Raw genomic sequence first — 22,129 nt, forward strand, 5'->3', positions numbered from 1 at the left:
TTATAGATTGGCACTCAGCTGTTGAATATGAATTACTCGGGGCTCCAGGTTATGCAGAAGAAAATGTTGGCAAATTGGCTGAGGGAATTACCACAATACAGTGGCTATGGAGAAGGTTTTTAGCATTTGTAAAGGAGCAAGTGAGAGATCCTTTAGTTACTGGCTGGACAGCTAAAGACAGGCTCTTCTTTATTTCAGATTATAAAGGCCTCTATTACTAGATTCTCTTCCTGGTGCTGCATGTCGTTATGTTGAAAATTGTGGCTGTGGGTTTGTTACCTGTGTATATAGTAGCAAGTAAAGCCTTTTTTTCATCTTTATGCACGTATCCCTTTGACAGGTGTCAAGAGTTTACCAAACAATGTCAAACCCTCTAAGTAAGCTCTGTGTGCTCAACAGTTCTCATACACACTTCATCTTAGCGGACAACGGCACACTTGGTAAATACGGAGCTGAAGTTAAGTTGCGACGTCAACTGGAAAAACACATCTCCCTTCAGAAAATTAACACACGTAAGTTCAGTGGGAGATTTTAGACAAACTGTGAACATTAATATCTTGAATGAAGTGGATTTTTTTTTTTAAATATTTTTGTTGGACTGAAATTTAGATTTTTTTGTGCCGGCTGTTGACCATAGACTGAAACTTGATCAGATCAGTGTAACTGGAACAAAAACATGTGCTGCCTGATTACTAACACAGAAGGCTTGAATCTAACAGGATGGGAAACATAGAAGAGTAAGGATCAGAAAAGGAGAAAGGGAAGGTGAGGAATAATAGAGAGAAGGAAATTCAATGACACAAGACTTTAAGTGAAAGAGAGTCATGAAGGAAAAGAAAGATAAAGATATTTTGTGTACTTCAAGCCAATGTTCAGAGGCCTCACTGAATACACTCCAGGGAATAATGCTTCATCTAATTCCTTTTAACTAGTATTCTGTGAATCTCTGTGGTTCCTGTTTCCAAGAGGGTGCGCTAACATTTTTTATTTCTCTCTATTTGGGTTTGTATCCCTTGAGTTTCGCTTTGAATTTCACAATCAAAATTCTGCAACTCTTCTAATGAATGTAACCAGAGATTTGGATTTTTAATGAATCTCTAACCTAGGCAAATCTCACCTAGTTTAAGGTTTCATGCAGATCTGCTGTTTACTTCTTCCCCATTATCCATTTCTAAATCATTTATCAGATGCATTTTGTGTGATTTCTCTCAAGACTTGATCAGTGATTTCTTTCTCCATTGAACCTTCTGTAACATCCTGATCTCGAAAAAATTTATAAAAAAGTAGATAGATAAATGAGAGAGATGGCTGGGCTGGTTTTCCTGTGGTTGCCCAGCAGTAATTATTTTTATTCTAAATAATGCATAGTTATTGAATAATGTTTCAAAACAGGAGGCTGATTTGGGAATCTGCAACTGAGACAAGGGCAAAATGAAAACTGCATTCATCGACATTTCAGCTTTAAAAATTTTCCGCTGCCTCTTCAGACATATCATTGAAGTTTGAGTCTCTTGAGCTTATTATCAGAGGACTGGAAATGGGCACACTTTTAAAATAACAATTAAAAACGTTAATTAGATCTCCTGAGTTTGAGAATTTGGCATTCACCAGGTATGGATTCCTAAACTCTGGCAGGAATAACTAGGCTTGGAAATACTCCATGTTATCTAATAAATATTAATAGTCATTGATTTTTCCCCCTCACTCAAAAATCAATGGGAGGAAAAACAGCATCATTAATAATTGACTGTACTTTTTAAATAGTCTATGATCTTGCTTGGTGGGTGGGGTGGGGCTATGAGGGAGGTGAGAGAGATAAGTTAATATGAAATAATATTCTTTTTTAGAACCCTGCATGGATACAAAATTTGTATCTGCATCCGATCCATGGATATAAAGCGGATATCCACAGATTTGCAGGGCTCTAATTATTTTCTCTTTCTGACACCCCCTGATTTCATGAAGGGCTTATGAAATATTTGAAACCTTTGTAAAACCAGGGTTTTGTAAAAATAAACTTTTGGTTTTGATGTGAATTTCAGAGAACATGGAGATTTGGGGTCAGAAAATCTGGTTTTACATATGTAATATGATTTTTATTTTTGAACCTGTTAAGAATCTCAACTTCAGCCAGTGGGCCAATTTGTTCTCTCAGTTGCAACCAGATGCCCAATGCTTTTACAGTGGTGTAACTGAGAAGAGCATTTGGCCCATTACTTTTTAAATCAACAATAATTAGTATATGTAAAGGGGGCTTTTTAATTTCAAGATTGAAAAAAGAAGGTGATTTTTAAAAAAATCATTAAAAATAAAATCTTTCCTATAGTTGAAATAAATATTAACATTTTTAGTGCCTCAAGTAATGCTGATAATCCTAGGGAGCTTTCAGTGGCTATTATTTCTTAAATAAGAGGAAATCAATTCAAAATAGCAGTGGCATAGGGACTGATAGCAGCTACTAATTGGGGTTTTTAAATGGTCTTAAAAAAGCAGAAGAACATAATAGAGTGTCAGGTAAAGGCTAAAGCACCTTTGTTTTATACACTTCTGGAGTTTGGTTTTCTTCCTTTCTTGTTTAATTGGTGTTTGGTCATTTCACCATCTATAAAACTAAAGTTGGGAATCTGACAAAGTACAAGAGTTAACAACATGCTCTGTGGGAAACCTCAGTCCAGTTACTAGTGGCCACATAATTTAGAAAATAAGTCACCCCAAGTGGCACTATTTGGCACCCTTGTTGGATGTCTAAGCAGAGATGTGAAAGGCTCAATGGGTAGTGATCAATGGCTCCATGTCTAGTGGGCAGCCGGTATCAGAGTGCCCCAAGGGTCAGTCTTGGGGCCAGTTTTGTTCACTATCTTCATTAATGATCTGGAGGATGGCGTGGACTGCACCCTCAGCAAGTTTGCAGATGACACTAAACTGGGAGGAGTGGTAGATACACTGGATGGTAGAGATAGGATACAGAACGACCTAGACAAATTAGAGGATTGGGCCAAAAGAAATCTGATGAGGTTCAACAAGGACAAGTGCAGAGTTCTGCACTTAGGACGGAAGAATCCCATGCACTGCTACAGACTAGGGACCGAATGGCTAGGCAGCAGTTCTACAGAAAAGGACCTAGGGGTTACAGTGGATGAGAAGCTGGATATGAGTCAACAGTGTGCCCTTGTTGCCAATAAGGCTAACGGCATTTTGGGCTGTATAAGTAGGGGCATTGCCAGCAGATCGAGGGACACGATCATTCCCCTCTATTCGACATTGGTGAGGCCTCATCTGGAGTACTGTGTCCAGTTTTGGGCCCCACACTACAAGAAGGATGTGGAAAAATTGGAAAGAGTCCAGTGGAGGGCAACAAAAATGATTAGGGGGCTGGAGCACATGACTTATGAGGAGAGGCAGGAGCGCTGCCAGCTTTTTTGCCGCCCTAGGTGGCAGAAGGTCCTGCCCCCGAAATGCCGCCCCCGACAGAGGCTGTCAAGGCTGTATCCCCACTTTGAACTTTAGGGTACAAGTGTGGGGGCCTGCATGAGGACTTCTAAGCTTAACTACCAGCTTAGTTCTGGTCCGCTGCCACCATTCCCTTCCCTGGGAAGCTTTGAGAAACCTTTCACCAATTCCCTGGTGAATACAGATCCAAATCCCTTGGATCTTAAAACAAGGAGAAATTGACCCTTCCCCCCTCCTTCCTTTCACCAACTCCTGGTGAATACAGATCCAAACCCCTTGGATCTTAAAACAAGGAGAAATTGACCCTTCCCCCCCCCCTCCTTCCTTTCACCAACTCCTGGTGAATACAGATCCAACTCCCTTGGATCTAAAAACAAGGAAAAATCAATCAGGTTCTTAAAAAGAAGGCTTTTAATTAAAGAAAAAGGTAAAAATCATCTCTGTAAAATCAGTATGGAAAATAACTTTACAGGGATTGATGTCTGGTCCCTCTCAGTCCCAAGAGCGAAACACCCCCAAAACAAAGAGCACAAACAAAAACCTTTCCCCCCCCCAAGATTTGAAAGTATCTTGTCCCCTTATTGGTCCTTTGGGTCAGGTGTCAGCCAGGTTACCCGAGCTTCTTAACCCTTTACAGGTAAAAGGATTTTGGAGTCTCTGGCCAGGAGGGATTTTATAGTACTGTACACAGGAGAGCTGTTACCCTTCCCTTTATAGTTATGACACGCCCCCCAAATCACAGATAGTGTTGGACGTCCGGTTCCACACTGGCTGTGATTTCTTCCTGGAGCTCTAGGAGAAAACAGAGTTAATAAGACACATGTACCTTTAGACATACTACTGATTATATAAAACTAACAATATGTTCCAGTCCAAGAACAATTTTTAACCAGTTAACTCTGGGAAACTTTCCCAGGAGAGTGCATCAGCCACTTTGTTAGAAGCTCCCGAAATGTGTTGTATTTCAAAATCAAAATCTTGGAGAGCTAAGCTCCACCGAAGAAGTTTTTTGTTATTTCCCTTGGCGGTATGAAGCCACTGTAGCGCAGCATGGTCTGTTTGTAGTTGGAAACGCCGTCCCCAAACATATGGGCGTAACTTTTCCAGCGCGTACACAATGGCGTAGCATTCCTTTTCGCTGATTGACCAGTGGCTTTCCCTCTCAGACAGTTTCTTGCTGAGAAACACGACAGGATGGAATTCTTGATCCGGTCCTTCCTGCATTAAAACTGCTCCCACGCCTCGCTCGGACGCATCTGTGGTTACTAGGAACGGTTTGTCAAAGTCTGGGGCCCTTAGCACAGGGTCAGACATGAGTGTTGCCTTAAGCTGGTTAAAGGCCTTTTGACACTCATCAGTCCACTGAACTGCATTTGGCTGTTTCTTTCTGGTTAGGTCTGTCAGCGGGGCGGCGATTTGGCTGTAGTGTGGTACAAATCGCCTATAATATCCGGCCAAGCCTAAGAAGGATTGGACCTGTTTCTTTGACTTTGGAACCGGCCACTTTTGGATAGCATCCACTTTGGCCTGTAGGGAATTTATAGTTCCTTGACCCACCTGGTGCCCCAGGTACGTCACTGTGTTTTGGCCTATTTGACACTTTTTAGCCTTAACAGTTAGTCCTGCCTGCCGGATGCGCTCGAAGACTTTTTCCAGGTGCTCCAGGTGTTCTGTCCATGAATCAGAAAAAATGGCCACATCATCGAGGTAGGCAACTGTAGATTCTCCCAATCCCGCTAGGAGACCATCTACAAGTCTTTGGAAGGTGGCGGGTGCATTTCGCAACCCGAAAGGGAGTACATTGAATTCATACACCCCTGCCTGGGTGACTAAGGCTGACCTTTCCTTAGCGGGTTCATCTAGTGGTACTTGCCAGTACCCTTTTGTTAAGTCTAAAGTAGAGATGAATTGGGCATGTCCCAATTTTTCCAATAGCTCATCTGTGCGTGGCATTGGATAGTTGTCAGGACGAGTTACAGCATTTAGCTTACGGTAGTCCACGCAAAAGCGTATTTCCCCATCTGGTTTGGGAACTAGAACCACTGGAGATGCCCATGCACTGTTAGAGGGGCGGATTATACCCATCTGTAGCATGTCCTGGATCTCCCTTTGTATAGCAGTTTGGGCATGAGGTGACTCCCGGTAGGGTGGGGTTCTAATTGGGTGAGCATTACCTGTGTCAATGGAGTGGTATGCCCGTTCGGTCCGTCCTGGAGTGGCTGAGAAAATCGGTGCAAAGCTTGTGCACAGCTCCTTGATCTGCTGTTGCTGCAGACGTCCAAGGGTCGTGGAGAGGTTCACCTCTTCCACGCCACCATTCCTTTTTCCTTCGTAGTAGACACCTTCAGGCCACTCCGCGTCATCTGTTTCCTGGGCTGTAAACTGGCAAACGTTTAATTCTCTGGAATAAAAGGGCTTAAGAGAATTAACATGGTATACCTTAGGCTTTATGTTGGAGGTGGGGGAGGCTATGAGATAGTTAACAGCTCCTAGGCGCTCCTGGACCGTGAATGGTCCTTCCCATGACGCTTCCATTTTATGGGCCTGGAGCGCCTTTAAGACCATGACTTGGTCTCCTACTTTGAAGGACCGTTCTCTGGAATGTTTATCATACCAGGCCTTTTGCTCTTCCTGAGCATCCTTTAGGTTTTCTTTAGCAAGGGCTAAAGAGTGTCGGAGGGTGCTTTGTAGGTTGCTTACAAAGTCTAGAATGTTAGTTCCTGGAGAAGGCGTAAACCCCTCCCATTGCTGCTTCACCAACTGTAATGGCCCCTTAACCTCGCGGCCATACACAAGTTCAAATGGTGAAAACCCTAAACTGGGATGTGGTACAGCCCTGTAGGCAAAAAGCAACTGCTGCAACACTAGGTCCCAATCATTGGAGTGTTCATTTACGAATTTACGTATCATGGCCCCCAAAGTTCCATTAAACCTCTCCACCAGACCACTGGTTTGATGGTGATGAGGGGTGGCAACCAAGTGATTCACCCCATGAGCTTCCCACAGGTTTTTCATGGTCCCTGCCAGGAAATTAGTTCCCGAATCTGTAAGTATGTCGGAGGGCCACCCTACCCTGGCAAAAATGTCTGCTAATGCCTGGCACACACTTTTAGCCCTGGTGTTGCTTAAGGGTACAGCTTCCGGCCATCGGGTAGCAAAATCCATGAAAGTCAGTACGTACTGCTTTCCTCTGGGTGTCTTCTTTGGGAAAGGACCCAGAATATCCACAGCTACTCGCTGAAATGGGACCTCAATTATGGGTAGTGGCTGGAGAGGGGCTTTAACCTGGTCTTGGGGCTTTCCCACTCATTGGCACACCTCACAAGACCGGACATAATTAGCAACGTCCTTGCCCATTCCCTCCCAGTGGAAGGACTTCCCCAACCGGTCTTTGGTTCTGTTCACCCCAGAATGGCCACTGGGATGGTCATGGGCTAAGCTCAAGAGCTTTACCCGATACTTAGTGGGAACTACCAACTGTCTTTGAAGATGCCAGTCTTCCTGGTGCCCACCAGAAAGAGTCTCCTTGTATAAAAGTCCTTGTTCTACAACAAACCGGGATCGGTTAGAAGAGCTGAGAGGCGGTGGGGTGCTCCGTGCCGCCGCCCAAGCTTTCTGAAGGCTGTCATCTGCTTCCTGCTCGGCCTGGAACTGTTCCCTTGATGCTGGAGACATCAGTTCTTCCTTAGACTGTGGACTGGGGCTTGGTCCCTCTGGAAGCGATGCAGGTGCTGGGGCTGTTTCCATTGACTGTGAACCACTGTCTGCTGGTGCACTATGTGGTATCTCAGGCTCTGGCTGAGCCTCTTGGGTAGGTTATCTGCTGCTTCCGCCAGGTCAGGCTCGCTGGTGCCCTCTGGCGTTGGAGTTGTAGACGGGTTTGCAAGCGCTGGACTCAGTGCTGGCAATGGTTCTGGTGCTGGTTGCGTTGCCAGTTCTGGTTCTGGGACTGGCTGTGGCTGGGTCTCTGGGATTGGATCCACTACGGCTGTTGCAGTCATTGGCAGGGGATCCGGTTCCACCACCTTTGTTTGGGTCTCCGGTAACACAGACGGGGCCCTGGTGGACGGCTCAGGAACAGGGATGGGGGTGAAAGCTTGCTTAGCCTGGCTGAGGGTGACTATTCCCACCCTCTTGGCTAGCTTTACATGGTTGGCCAAGTCTTCCCCCAGCAGAATGGGGATGGGATAATTGTCATAGACTGCAAAAGTCCACATTCCTGACCAGCCCTTGTACTGGACATGCAACTTGGCTGTAGGCAAGGTTACAGACTGTGACAGGAAGGGTTGAATGGTCACTGAAGCCTCCGGGTTGATGAGTTTGGGGTCCACTAGGGATTGGTGGATAGTTGACACTTGTGCCCCAGTGTCCCTCCAAGCAATAACCTTCTTTCCGCCCACTCTCAAGGTTTCCCTTCACTCCGAGGGTATGAGAGAGGCATCTGGGTCTGGGGATCTTTGGTGTGATTGGGGTGTAATGAACTGTAATCGGTTGGGGTTCTTGGGGCAGTGAGCCTTTATATGCCCCAGTTCATTACATTTAAAACATCGCCCTGCTAAGGTATCACCGGGGCGATGTTGGTTGATGGAAACTGGTGTGGTGGGGTGAGAAGGCGTCTGGGGTTTCCCTTGGGATGTGGGTGGGGCCTTGGGTTGTCCCCGGTGATAAGGTTTTGTTTCGGCTTGCCCCTTCTGATATTCGCTCCAACTGCTACTAGCTTTTTTCTTTTCTGTCACCCCCACCCATTTGGCTCCAATCTCCCCCGCCTCGGTTACAGTTTTGGGCTTCCCATCTAGGATGTACCTTTCTATTTCCTCAGGAACACCCTCTAAAAACTGCTCCATTTGCATTAGGAAGGGCAACTCTTCCGTAGATTTAACATTTGCTCCTGATATCCAGGCATCCCAATTTTTCCCAATGTGGTAGGCATGTCGGGTAAATGACACATCGGGTTTCCACCTTAGGGCTCTGAACCGCCGACGGGCATGCTCAGGTGTTAGCCCCATTCTGATTCTGGCCTTGTTTTTAAAAAGTTCATAACTGTTCATGTGTTCCTTAGGCATTTCAGCCGCCACCTCTGCTAAGGGTCCACTGAGCTGCGGCCTCAGCTCTACCATATACTGGGTTGGAGTGATGCTGTATCCAAGGCAGGCCCTTTCAAAATTTTCTAAGAAGGCCTCAGTATCATCGCCTGCCTTGTAGGTGGGGAATTTTCTGGGATGGGAAGTGGTACCTGGAGAGGAGTTGCTAGGATGGGCTGGTGCATCCTGCCTAGCCCTTGCTACTTCCAGTTCATGCTTCCTTTCTTTTTCTCTCGCCTCCTCTTTGGCTTTTTCCAGCTCCATCTCTCTCTTGTGGGCCCCCTCTTTGGCTTTCTCTTCTCTGTCTCTCAGCTCTATCTCTTTTTCTTTCAGCTCCATAGCTCTCTTGTGGGCCTCCTCTTTGGCTTTTTCTTCTTTGGTAGTCATTTTCCTGTTTTCTTGTGCTGGGTCACACCCCTCTGCAGTTGACTGAAACTGGGATGCACTCAGCTCTGGCTGCTGCTGAGTTAACAGAGACTTTCTAACTAGCTACTCCCGAGGATGTAAAAAGAAAAAAAAACAATTCAGCTTGTAAATTCCTTTTACCAGTCAAAGTTTGCTCATTAATTGAACCCTTCTCTTAACAAAGGCTCTTGTTAAAAAAACTTAACACCTCTGCCTTCAGGCAAGGAGAGATAAGATATGCATCTACCTTCAGCTCTGCTTTCCAAGCAGCTAGAAGGAAAAAAAAATCTTACTGGCTTTTGGGTTTAAAACGGTCTCCACCGCTCTGCCACCATGTCAAGGCTGTATCCCCACTTTGAACTTTAGGGTACAAGTGTGGGGGCCTGCATGAGGACTTCTAAGCTTAACTACCAGCTTAGTTCTGGTCCGCTGCCACCATTCCCTTCCCTGGGAAGCTTTGAGAAACCTTTCACCAACTCCTGGTGAATACAGATCCAAACCCCTTGGATCTTAAAACAAGGAGAAATTGACCCTTCCCCCCTTCCTTCCTTTCACCAACTCCTGGTGAATACAGATCCAACTCCCTTGGATCTAAAAACAAGGAAAAATCAATCAGGTTCTTAAAAAGAAGGCTTTTAATTAAAGAAAAAGGTAAAAATCATCTCTGTAAAATCAGTATGGAAAATAACTTTACAGGGTAATCAAACTTAAAGAGCTCAGAGGACCCCCCTCTAGCCCAGGTTCAAAGTATAGCAAACAAAGATAAACACTCTAGTAAAAGGTACATTTACAAGTTGAGAAAACAAATTAAAACTAAGACGCCTTGCCTGGCTTTTTACTTACAAGTTTGAAATATGAGAGACTTGTTTAGAAAGATGGGGAGAACCTGGATTGATGTCTGGTCCCTCTCAGTCCCAAGAGCGAACAACCCCTTAAACAAAGAGCACAAACAAAAGCCTTTCCCCCCCCCCCCCAAGATTTGAAAGTATCTTGTCCCCTTATTGGTCCTTTGGGTCAGGTGTCAGCCAGGTTACCCAAGCTTCTTAACCCTTTACAGGTAAAAGGATTTTGGAGTCTCTGGCCAGGAGGGATTTTATAGTACTGTACACAGGAGAGCTGTTACCCTTCCCTTTATAGTTATGACAGAGGCGGTGGAAGGTCCCGCCCCCGAAATGCTGATGACGACCGGGGCGGCCGAAGATCCGGCCGCCGCGGTCGCCGCCCCCCAAATGTTAGCACCCTAGGCGACCGCCTAGGTCACCTAATGGGTTGCGCCGGCCCTGAGGAGAGGCTGAGGGAACTGGGATTGTTTAGTCTGCAGAAGAGAAGAATGAGGGGGGATTTGATTGCTACTTTCAACTACCTGAAAGGGGGTTCCAAAGAGGATGGATCTAGACTGTTCTCAGTGGTACCAGATGACAGAAGAAGGAGTAATGGTCTCAAGTTGCAGTGGGAGGTTTAGGTTGGATATTAGGAAAAACTTTTTCACTAGGAGGGTGGTAAAGCACTGGAATGGGTTACCTAGGGAGGTGGTGGAATCTCCTTCCTTAGAGGTTTTTAAGGTCAGGCTTGACAAAGCCCTGGCTGGGATGATTTAGTTGGGGATTGGTTCTGCTTTGAGCAAGGGGTTGGACTAGATGACCTCTTGAGGTTTCTTCCAACCCTGATATTCTATGATTCTATGGCTCTATGATTTAATGGGCATAAAGGCTGAACCAATCTCTGGGATCCCTCCAGATCAGATATAGGACGCGTTGGTGGGACAGTGTGGGGAGACTTGACCTGCCGCTGTCCATGCTGTGCCTGTTCTGCAGAGAGACGAATTAAATATGCAGGGTTGCTGTTGTGGTACCTTCCACAGTCTCTCAGTGAACTTTTTAAAAAAACAGACAACCTCTTTATGAAAAGTTGACCATTTTACAGAATTAAGAACTTGATCCAAATGCTCATGGGTAGTGAAATCAGACAGCTTGCACCTAATGCTTTTTGCCTTGCATTTTCCTGAGTTGTAAGTGATCATGTGACCAAGACTCCAGTGACCATGTGACCTGTGGGCTTCCCTTTGTCATCCTATGCCTGGAGTTCATAGTGAGGCAGGGACAGCAAAGGGATGCTCAGCTGTCGTCTCTTACATCGGACAGCCATTTCAACCTAATGATAAAGAGAGCAAATTAATGCTTCTATCTGAAGAGAAAGCATAGGTGGATGTCATGTTGAGGATAACATGGTGTATAAGTACCAAACTAGTCAAAAGTAGCAAGGAGACAATAGCCTGGAGCCATCAGAATATTAATTGGGGTAATAAGGTATTAGAGTTAGTATAGTTGATCTAGCTGCAGATGGATTCTAACAAGATTCCCATGCAATTGAGATTGCAAAACGGATCACTTAGCGCATGTGTGAATAAATAGACAGTAAGTAGCAGTACCGAAGAAAGTCGGCTGGGAGACATTTTGCTTTCTTTCTTTTGGGGCTGTGGAGAAACATAGGCGATATCTTTCACGCCATCACCCAATCATGCGCACCCTCCATTTCTTTTCCTGAAGCTTCCTCGCTGCTCTGGTTCACTGGGAAGCCATAACACAGAATTCACACATGTTCACAGCATTCCACCTCTTTGAAACAAACCCAGCACTGTTACTGGTGTTTAATGACACACCTGTTTCTTTTACAGGACTGGGACAAGGTGTGCCAGTGGTTGGGCTCATAGTTGAAGGGGGTCCCAATGTGATCTCTATCGTCCTGGAATGTCTGCGAGAAGAGCCCCCTCTCCCTGTTGTTATCTGTGATGGCAGTGGACGAGCATCTGACATTCTGTCTTTTGCACACAAATATTCTGAAGAAGGGGGGTAAGACTTTTGGGATCATTACAAAGGCTGTGGACAGCTCAGGGCATTGGTGGTATGATACTACCTAGTTTGCCTCTATGTTGCCAGTAGAGGTGGATGAAAATTTTGAAATTTTGACACAAGTTTTCATTCAAGTTACAAAATTGAATTTTAAAAACAAAAGGGATAAAACGTTCACGAAAATGTCCTGTTTTAATTCACCAACACATTTCTCAGTTTTCCCTCCTTCACCATCTTTCTAGTCTTCTCTAGTGTATTCAAATTTAATTGAAATAACTTATCAGAAATCAGTCTGTTTGATAGCTGACTGCTGCATGGCTGTCTATTGCAGTATGCATGACGCTATGTCCAATTTCCCTATCAGATTATGATGATGAGATAATTGCGTTCAGGCTATAGAAGTTGCTTGATGATGAGGAATCTTTGGAGTCCCTGCTTTCAGATTAGAGAGAGTAATTTTCTGATGAGCTCTTAATTCATCTACATTTTGTAGCTTCAGCAGTTTTGTTGCTCTGAATGCCTGTTGGTGGTAATTGCCATCTTCTTGAAATAAATGTTTTATGAAGAAACCAGTGAAGGTTGGAGGGTTCACATCTCACGTTACTTTCACAGACCAAATCAAATAATTTAAACATTGCCGAAACATTTTCAACTTTTTTGTATAGATTTTTCTTTAGACTTCATATTTTTAAATAGTCTGTATGAGCTTCCAGGCTCCCCTGACAAGAACTCAGTTCATAGTCCACTTACAAATACAGTACCCCACCCAGTAGCATAACACAATACGCCCATCCCACTTTCCCCAAAATCCCATTCCTTCAGCTTTACAGAAAAGCATTTGCAGCATTTTAAGGTGAAATTAGTGGTCTTGTAAAATGTCCTCTGGAGATCTCTGGAGACTGAATTCCTTGGTTGATCCACACATGGAGGTACAGAACATGTAACAGCAGTGGCTATCACCTCTGTGGATGAAAAGATGGTTCAGGCTCCTTGCCATTCAGTTTTTGGCTCCAGTGTTAAGATTTTCAGACATCCATATGGGAACCAATTTTGGTATGGATCTCATGAGAGTACTGCTAACTCTTTTCATTAGTCCCATAATCTTATATCATAAAATAGGAAGATCCTGGATAAATTATATGTTCTCAAAACAAAGAAACTGGACTGATGTAAAAATTCTTATTGTTTTTTGTTTTAATGATGAAGTGTAATTTATATTATTTTTAGGTATTTTCTCTTTTTTTTTTCTATTAGGATAATAAGTGAATCCCTCAGGGACCAGCTTCTAGTTACCATTCAAAAAACCTTCAACTACAACCGGAACCAAGCCCATCAGCTGTTTGTCATTCTCATGGAGTGTATGAAAAAGAAGGAACTTGTAAGTGCCAGAACATTCATTCACAAATGCTTTAACCTTAGTACAACCCTACCCTTCCTTTCAAATGCCATTTACATATTATTACTATTTATCTTTCATTCACAGAGTGCCAGAAATGTACACAATGATTCACAAATATAGACTAAGGCAAGATCACTCCCATCCCAAACAAGTTCCAACTTAATGACCAGATTCCCATTTAGGTGAATGGGAACATTCCAATGGACTTCAGCGGGACAGATTTGGGCCCTAAAATAGACATGATGGGAGGATCAGGTGCAGAAGGTAGTGAAAAGATAATTGGAGGAAGGATTCCCGGAAGAAGCTATTTTAGTCTTTTGTCTTGCATTCTTTTACAATTGACTTGTCTTTTTTAAGTCCTGGGGAAAAAAATGTTTAAAATGTTCTTAAGCATCAGTGTCATTCCTGATCCATGCTTGCCATGACAGTATTATCCACATCATTGAGTCACACTCCTTCATGTCCCACCAGGGGAGAAACTCACTTGAAAGGAAAAGAAAATTGTCTAGGATTCATAAATGTATTCATCCATCATCAGTCAATAGTGCTTGTACTCATGGGGTTATAGTCTGTTGTTTTTAGCATGCAAACGGTACCAATGAATGTTTCCACTTGGTTAATTGCAGCTGTGGAATTTTTTTCATATTTTCATCGTATGAATATATCCTCCCTTGTGACAAGGGGTAGATTTCCAGTTAATTCTTTTTGGTTGCAAATCTGAAGCAGCCATTTTCAAACAACAATGACTTTTTAACAGCTTTGTTTTTAACAGCAGTTTCAACTGGCTAAGTCTAGCTTTTTCCATTTTCAGTGTTGTTTTTTCTTTTCTAAATGCTGGTTATTTTTAGAGGTGGGAGTGGGACTGAAATACCAAACCCCTCTCTCCTAACTGCCTGCAGTAACCAGGTGTGCCACACTTTTAGTATGAAATTTAGGACAATTGCCTTATCTCTGCTATACCTGATTCTGTCCCTAGTGAAGCGATGCCACATCTCCATGAAATAAACTGAGGGGAAAGAGGTGCAGCTCTTCTCTTGCGGGAAGAGAACATCTCCTATCCCTATCTCCTATCCCTTTATAATGAGAGAGTCTGTATTTCTCTCCTCTATTTCTTCTTCCAAAATGCTTCCTGCTTCTTAGGACTAAGTGTGCCAATCCTGTCTGCCAAGGGAATGTGGGACCCATTCCGGGATCCTCTGAGCCTGTAATAGGGAATAAGGCTCAGAGGATGGTCTGAAGAGAGGCCCCAAAGGGCAGAAGCTCCTTTTTAATTTGTTGGGACTTTTTAGTTAGTATTTCTTGGCTGTGATTTGGCCGGAGGGTTAAGAAACCCCTCTGGAACTGACTAGTGTGTGAGCTGAGACCCACCTTGGGGAGGGAAAATGAGGCAAGGAGCAGGAGTGGAATACTAGGCCAGCAGGAGGCACTATAGGGCAGCCACACACCATGACAGTCTGATCTCTGTAAACAAGTTGACCCAGCTCCTCAAAGATAGTTAGGTGCCTAACTCCCATTGAAATAATTTAAATCCATGGGATTTAGGCACTTAAATACCTTTGAGAAGTGGGACCATAGTTCCCCCTCATAACATGGCACTGTACACTGAGAAGTGTCAGGGAAAAGAAAGTATATTCATGTTTGGTTTTTCCCCACGTAGTTATGTGATATCTGCAGCAGTTTGCATTTCCAGAATGGGATCTGATTCTTGCAGATTAAATGAACAAAGATGTCTTAACCCAAGTCTAAATACTAAAGTTTATGCTTAAGGCCCAGTTCACCCACAATAAAGGGAGTACGCATGGAGTGAGGTGCTACTCCTTGTGTGTAAGAGCAGCAGATTCCAGCTCCTGCTCCTTACTCATGCATACTCCACTGACTCTCAATGACAGTTTTGACTTAATAAGATCCAAGTTAAGGACTTCAGAATTTGGTCCAATGAATGTGTGACACTAGTGAAAGATTCCATTGGGTCAGTTCTGTTAATGCTGGCCTCATTATAATTAACAAGAGCTGCATCAGTGTAAATGAGCCGTGTATCTCTGCCCATTTCTCACACTGATGTCTGGACAGTGTTCTATGGTTAGCATGATAAGGCCATGATTTCAGGCCTGATTGCAGGTAAAATGTACGGAACCTCACCCAACACCATTAATATGAACCCACATCCGGAGACTCCATCAGGAAATGTTCTCAAAATCCTCAAGTCATATATTATGCTAGTCTGGAAGGCATTGTCTTTTATTATAGAATCTGACTCCGGCAGTCAAAGCATTAATCAAAGAATGATTTTTCATAGCCTTTTGCTGCCAAAACAAAATTTAGTAAGTTACAGAATGAGCATTCAGCAATTAGGGTAAATAATGGGAGTTATGAGACCAATTTTATCAGCTTAAATATTAATCCTGATGTCCCACTTTGGGGATAAAGAGCAGCAAACAGAACATCCAGAAATCCAGTTAATCAAATCTTTTCCATCAAATCAACTCTGAGTCTCAGCAGCCTCCAACTCTTTCCCCTTCTTCTGTCATATTCTTCTCTGTAAAAGTATAAAAAAGAAGCTGGTATAGAGCTAGGAATCATAAAATAGAGACAGAATGAATTTTAGAGACTTTCACTATTTTTCTAGTCCTGCGATGAGCTGGATATTAATATTTAAATATCTGATATTTTTCTCCAGATCCAAACTTTAGGTAAAATCTTGGCTAATGTATGATGTTCACAACACCATTGAATATCGTATACACTCAGTAACAGCAGTGTTAATGTGAACCCATCTTCTGGCAGCCCAGAGCACAAACAATCTCTTCAGTGGGCTGGGTTGATGGGGTCCTGGATGGGTCAAAAAGCCAAAGTGTGCACAAAAAACAACCAGTCCACACCCCGATCTCCAAAGCCACTCTCTGCTCCAGTTGAGGAGCTCGGCAGGGCAGGCTGGCTGTGGGTTTTGAGGGGAGACAGTATTAGGATGGACACCTCTGACCCACACTTATGTTGTGGGGGGGCTTTTGGAGAGGTGCTTATCTGCTGACCTCTTGTAGAATTTGGCCATTTGTCATTAAGCATCCACAGTTTTGGCACAAGTCGCAGACTCTTCATTCTAATAGTTACCTCAGTTTGCCAGGAGGCACTAACATCAATTCCCACAAATTTCAAGATAAGAATTAAGTCCTTCAATGCCAGTCTGTAATTCCCTGCCTGTTTAGTGTCATAGTGGCCTCCTGTTTTTCACAAATGTTCTTAGAATCATAAAATATCAGGGTTGGAAGGGACCTCAGGAGGTCATCTAGTCCAACCCCCTGCTCAAAGCAGGACCAATCCCCAGACAGATTTTTACCCCAGTTCCCTAAATGGCACCCTCAAGGATTGAACTCACAAGCCTGGGTTTAGGAGGCCAATGCTCAAACCACTGAGCTATCCCTCCCCCCCTGGAAAAAAGGAAAATTTCTTTTCCTTCCTTGACTTCCAATAATTTCCTTTTGGAGGTACATCAGAAGGTGACATCATTCCTAGTGTTGAACTCCCATTGGTACTCTGGGGAGTTCAGCATTTGCATCAAGGAAAAATTATGCCGTTTCAAATTTACCTCCATTCCTTAGATGTTTATGCTTCTTAGTTCTCAGACCCTAGTTTCCTAAATAAAGGCCCAGTCCTGTGATTCTTATGCAATTTTTACTCAATCCTTACTCTAAGGACTGAACAGAAACTGAAGTAAGGTCCCAAGGATTGTGACATAATGGCCAACGTTGGTATGGTGGGTCCCATGCTTTTCTTGGCAGGGGGGCTAGGATACCACCCCTTACCCCTGCTCTTGGGGTGCCAAGGGCCCCCCCTAGTGGCCCAGGAAGGTGGTAGAGGAGGGAAGCAGAGAAGGGGTCTGGGTTTGCTCCTCACTCTGAGCCCCAGCCCCTCTCAACCCCTATGGATTTCTTACCCTCTTCCCCCTTGGGTAGAGTTACCCTCGGTCCTTGACACTGGGGGAGGGAGTCTCTCTACTGGGGCAGGGTCTCCCGTTCTCTGGTGTTTCAATTTTCAGCAACACACCTCCAAACTCCAGTCCTCTCTCCTTCCTCACTCCGCCCTGTGTGCCTGAAGCAGAGGTTTTTTATTAGGTTCCTGGCAGGGCCTTAATTGGCTACAGGTGCTCCAATTAACCTGTAGTAACTTTCCCTAGTCTACAGGACCAGGACCCTACTGTGCTTTGTACATTGTACAAACACATAACAAGAAAGATGGCCCCTGCCTCAGGGAGCTTACAGTCTAGTAGATGTCCTGTTTGAGTTGGGCAAATTGCTTACTTTCTCTGTGCTTCAATCCCCATCTGTAAAATGGGAACAATAGTATTTCCTTTTCTCCCACTTTACTGTCTGCCTTGTCTATTTAGATTGCAATCTCCTTGGGACAGGGACTGTTTCTTATTCCATTTGTGTACAGCACCTAGAACAATGGGACCCCGATCTTGTTTGAGTCCTCTAGGTGCTATTCTAATACTTATTCTAATAATTATTCTAATACTAATTCTAATAATGCATAACAATCACTAATGCACAGTTATTTACCAGACTGTTCTTCTAATCTAGTTATTTTTATTGAGCAATCAGAAAGAAACATAAATCAGTGCATCCACCTTACAGCATATAGAAGTACTTTTCAGAAGGCCAATATGAATATATTAAAACTCAATCAAGTACTCAAAAGCGAAACATCTTTAGATATTCTGGGGTAACATAAAAATGATATAAAGTAAAGGACATTTACAGGTGTAAGGCGCTCTAGTCTCAGACTCAGTGACATACTATAGGATACCTTCATTGAAAGCTAGATATTTATATCCATTTTACTCTCCAGTTCTCTGCCACAGAAGTAGTATTTTCTAACTCAGCGAGACATTTATTAATACTTGAAGCACTGACTATACAGAAAGTCAGTGTTCCTATGTTCCTTCATCACACTTTTTTTTTCAAATCCAGATCAAGTTTGCATAGAATGTGAGTGTCAGATCATTCTTTGTACTGTAACCATGTTAAATAAAATACATTGTAAAGCCCATTGTGCTTTCTAGGTTCAGCCTGCAAGATGCTGTGCACTCTGGCCCTGATCCAGCAAAGCACTTAAGCACATGTTTAACTTCAAGCATCTAAATAGTCCCATTGACTTTAGTGGACTACTCCTGGACTTAAGTACTTGGCTGGATCAAGGCCAAAATTCTCAGTATCTGGCAGGTTTGAGCCCTCTGTTTCTAATGACACTAAGCTGATGGAGTCAGAAGAAATCTTACCTTTCTTATAGTGCTTTGGCACTTCTTTTCTAACGCCAACCAGAACCCAGAAGGACAGTCGCAAATATGAAAAATAATGGGGCAAAAAATTAAATAGGCTTTTTTTCCCAAACTTTTTTGATGAGTTTCTGGTTTAAAGTTCAGATTGGTTCCTGTTTTAGCCACTTGTCCCTTTGAAAAAGGGCTGTGAACAACTGCCTTGGCAGTGCTTGTGGGAACACAGGGAGTGTTCTCTTTGTGAGCGTGCAAGGGCACAATGCACACCAAAGAAGGGGAGGAGGGCCCGGGGAGCAGAGTTTGTTTGGTGTGAAGTGGGGTAGCAAACGGTACCGTCCAAAGGGTGTACTCTCCACTCGTATGCTTTGGGCAGGAATTGTGCTGCCAGAGGCAAATGCCTCCTGCAGCTTACCACCATCCCCAACATAGGTCACTGACTGTATGTGCAGGTTACACCCATACCTACCTGCTTGGTGAAAGAGGGGTGTTTTGAGAGGTGAAGCACAGGAAAGCAGGTTTGCAGAAAAATGTCCCAAGAAACTTGCTTTGTTAGGGCACTATTGTGCATTTTTAACTCAGTAGATTTGATTCACTAATAAGCAGCTGAACCAAACATCAATATAAATATTCAGTTTTGTGTAGAAGAGAGTTGCCCCATCTAGGATTGTACTTTTTGTCAATGTATTACTTAACTTGCATCTCAAACTTGTGTGAATGTTAAATTCAGTCAAAGAAATGCCATAATGGTTATTTCAGGTATAAGCGGGCAATTCAGAATACTGTAAAATACTAGAGATGGTTGGAAACCTATATAAAAATGGCACAGCAATTTTGACCTGTGTTTTTTGTCAAAATCTGTCAGTGAAAAAATTTCATCACAATTTAAAATTTTGATTTTTTGTTTTTATTTTTACTAGTTGTAGAGTCAGTGAAAGAACAGGACAAAGATATGAAAGTTTTCATCCCTTTTTATTTGTCAAAATTAGAAATTTTAATGAAAAATGTAATTGAAATTGAAAATTTTGAAAATTTTCAAACAATATAGAAAAATATGCAATTTATCTCTCTTTTCCTTAAGTTATGTCTACACTGGCAACATTCCCCCCTCGCCCCCCCCAGAAAGACAAAAGTTTTGCCATGACGTGCCAGTGTGAACAGTGCATTGTCTGCAGGAGAGCCAACGAACAGTGGCTACACTGCACGACATTTAGCGGCACAGCTGTACCGATACAGCCCTGTCGCTAAAAGCTGTGTAGTGTAGACATAGCCTTATTCTCTTTCTTTCTTTTGTTCTAAGTTATGTTCCTGAGTTAATTGTGTGTTTGGTTTTACTCTCTCCTATAGATAACTGTGTTCCGTATGGGTTCTGAGGGGCAACAGGACATTGAGATGTCTATTTTAACTGCTCTACTTAAAGGTGAGTTTTTATGCAGGCAACAAATAAGGATGAACAAACCAACTTGGAAAAAAAAATAAACACTTGCTCTGTGTGGGTCATTCTAAATACCAAAACTTTTGTCTGTTCTGTTCTTATCAGTTCAGATTAGTAACCTCAAAGCGTTTGGTGTTTTGGGTTCAGGTCTGATAAGATATGAGCCCAATATGTAAGGTCTAGATCTGAACTTTTCCATAGCATTACCCTGAAGTTTCCACAGCTTCCTTCTTCCACTTGGGCAGGAAATACCAGAAGAACCTTTCTCATTTGTGTTTGCATTTGTTGTAGCTGTGTTGGTCCCAGTATATTAGAAAGACAAGGTGGGTGAGGTAATATCTTTTATTGGACCAACTTTTGCTGGTGAAAAAGACAAGCTTTCAAGCTACACAGAGCTCTTCTTCAGGTCTGGCAAAGGTACTCTGAGTGTCACAGCTAAATGCAAGGTGGAACAGATCGTTTAGCACATATTCTAAGGGACCATTCAAGGTGAAGTGTGGGAGAGAGCCCGGCGACAAAGAGCAGCTTCATTGCTTACCTTACAACAGCACAGCTGCAGCGGCACAGCCACACCGTTGTAAGGTGTGCAGTGTAGACGTAGCCTTAATAGCTTGTCTCTTTCACCAACAGACGTTGGTCCAATAAAAGATATTACCTCCCCAACCTGTCTCTCTGACCTGTCTCATGGTGTTTCAATACATCCAATTCCAGTCCTGGCCAGTGTATGCAAAATGATAAATAACATGGGGAGAGGGAAGAAGATAACTAGATTTTTTTAAACCTCAAAAAAAAATGTAATTCAAGGATTGGAGTGAGGCTTTATAGTCACTTCTAAATGTAATTGGTTTGTCTGTCCAATAAGCTTGCTCTCTCTTTTCCCCCCAATCTAAACCCCCTAACCTTTGTGGCTGAGTCTGTCTTTGTTGGAACAACTGCTATTATCAAATGTTATGCACTTTGGAAGTTGATATCAGTTGATTACAAAAGAGACTTTAGGTGAAAGATGTAGGGAAAAGAGAAGCATGGGATTAAGGAATCACCAGACCTGTGTTTAGGGCATCTGCCAAACTGCTGATTATGCTCTGTGGAAGGGAGGGGAGCAGTATTAGGGATAAAGTCAGCAGGGTTTAGAGAAGGAAGAAGCCTTTCAGAGGAGCTGCTTAAGCTCTGATAAACGTCTAGACTCTTAGCAAGGAGTGGGGATTTGTTATGGAGTGGCAATAACCCCTGAAACCACCCACCCACACTTAGTTTAGCCCCACAAAACTTGCAAAAATATACCCAAAGTTCAACATAGCAAATGAATAAAATCCCATTTCCTATTCAATCGATCCATTTCCCATCCTCTCCTAGTAAATTATCTGTACCTTTACATAGGTCCTAACAAAAGTGTTTGGTTTAAAAAATTGTTTGTGTGTGGGGTGTAAATCAGATGGGTGATAATGAGGATGGAGGATGATATGACAATGCAGAATGAGCTGGATCACTCAACTGGCTGGATTAAGGGATCCAGCCAATTCCCCTCGGCCGTGTCATTTCCAAACATTCTAACACTTGAGTTTGGTTTTTGTTGTTGTTTTTAAAGTAAATCTTTGTAAAGAAAGTAATGTTGGTTTGGACTGTTAGCTGGATTCCAAAGCACACTCTCAGCCATAATGCTCTTATTACAAAGATTTTTGTTTGCGAGCTAATCTGAACCTTTTGAGATTATTCTGTCGCTTCTGACAATTATTCTTGAACATTTAAACTACATAATGTTGTTTAAACAACATTTACAGAGAAAGATATTGTATCACTAATGTGTATAAATGAGACAAGACTAATACTCTTGCTAAAATAAGTAAGGGACTAAGGTCCATTTCTGTGAACTGCAAGGAAAAAGGGAGAATGTTACTATTCCCAATTTTGAAAGGATTATTGGGCCGAATCCTCAACTGGTGTAAAAAAATCATAGCTCCATTCATTTCAACATAACTACTCACCGTTAGACCAGCTGAAGATCTGATCTAATCCCCAGATAATTAAATTACAGTGGTGTCCACTCATTTACATGAAGTGTGAAATGCTAAATACTTTTGTTTGCTTAGGTACCAACGCATCTGCACCAGATCAGCTGAGCTTGGCATTGGCCTGGAACCGTGTGGACATTGCACGTAGCCAAATCTTTGTCTTTGGACATCACTGGCCGGTAAAGCTGCTTTTCCTAGACCGATTAGTTAGCAATTATTTTAAATTACGTGG

At 43.1% G+C, this 22,129-nt stretch overlaps 1 protein-coding gene across 1 annotated transcript in view; it reads left to right on the forward strand.

Annotated features, from left to right (window-relative positions):
* The window catches only part of TRPM1 (transient receptor potential cation channel subfamily M member 1), an 89,482-nt gene that overhangs the window by 17,982 nt on the left and 49,371 nt on the right, over window positions 1-22,129 (forward strand). Inside the window, exons 6-10 of the mRNA XM_065412369.1 lie at window positions 341-512; window positions 11,611-11,785; window positions 13,040-13,163; window positions 19,801-19,873; window positions 21,976-22,076. Of these exons, the coding sequence (XP_065268441.1) occupies window positions 341-512; window positions 11,611-11,785; window positions 13,040-13,163; window positions 19,801-19,873; window positions 21,976-22,076 (645 nt within the window). The remainder of the gene's footprint in view (window positions 1-340; window positions 513-11,610; window positions 11,786-13,039; window positions 13,164-19,800; window positions 19,874-21,975; window positions 22,077-22,129) is intronic.

The sequence above is a fragment of the Emys orbicularis genome, chromosome 10, assembly GCF_028017835.1.
Source record: "Emys orbicularis isolate rEmyOrb1 chromosome 10, rEmyOrb1.hap1, whole genome shotgun sequence".
NCBI lineage: Eukaryota > Metazoa > Chordata > Testudines > Emydidae > Emys > Emys orbicularis.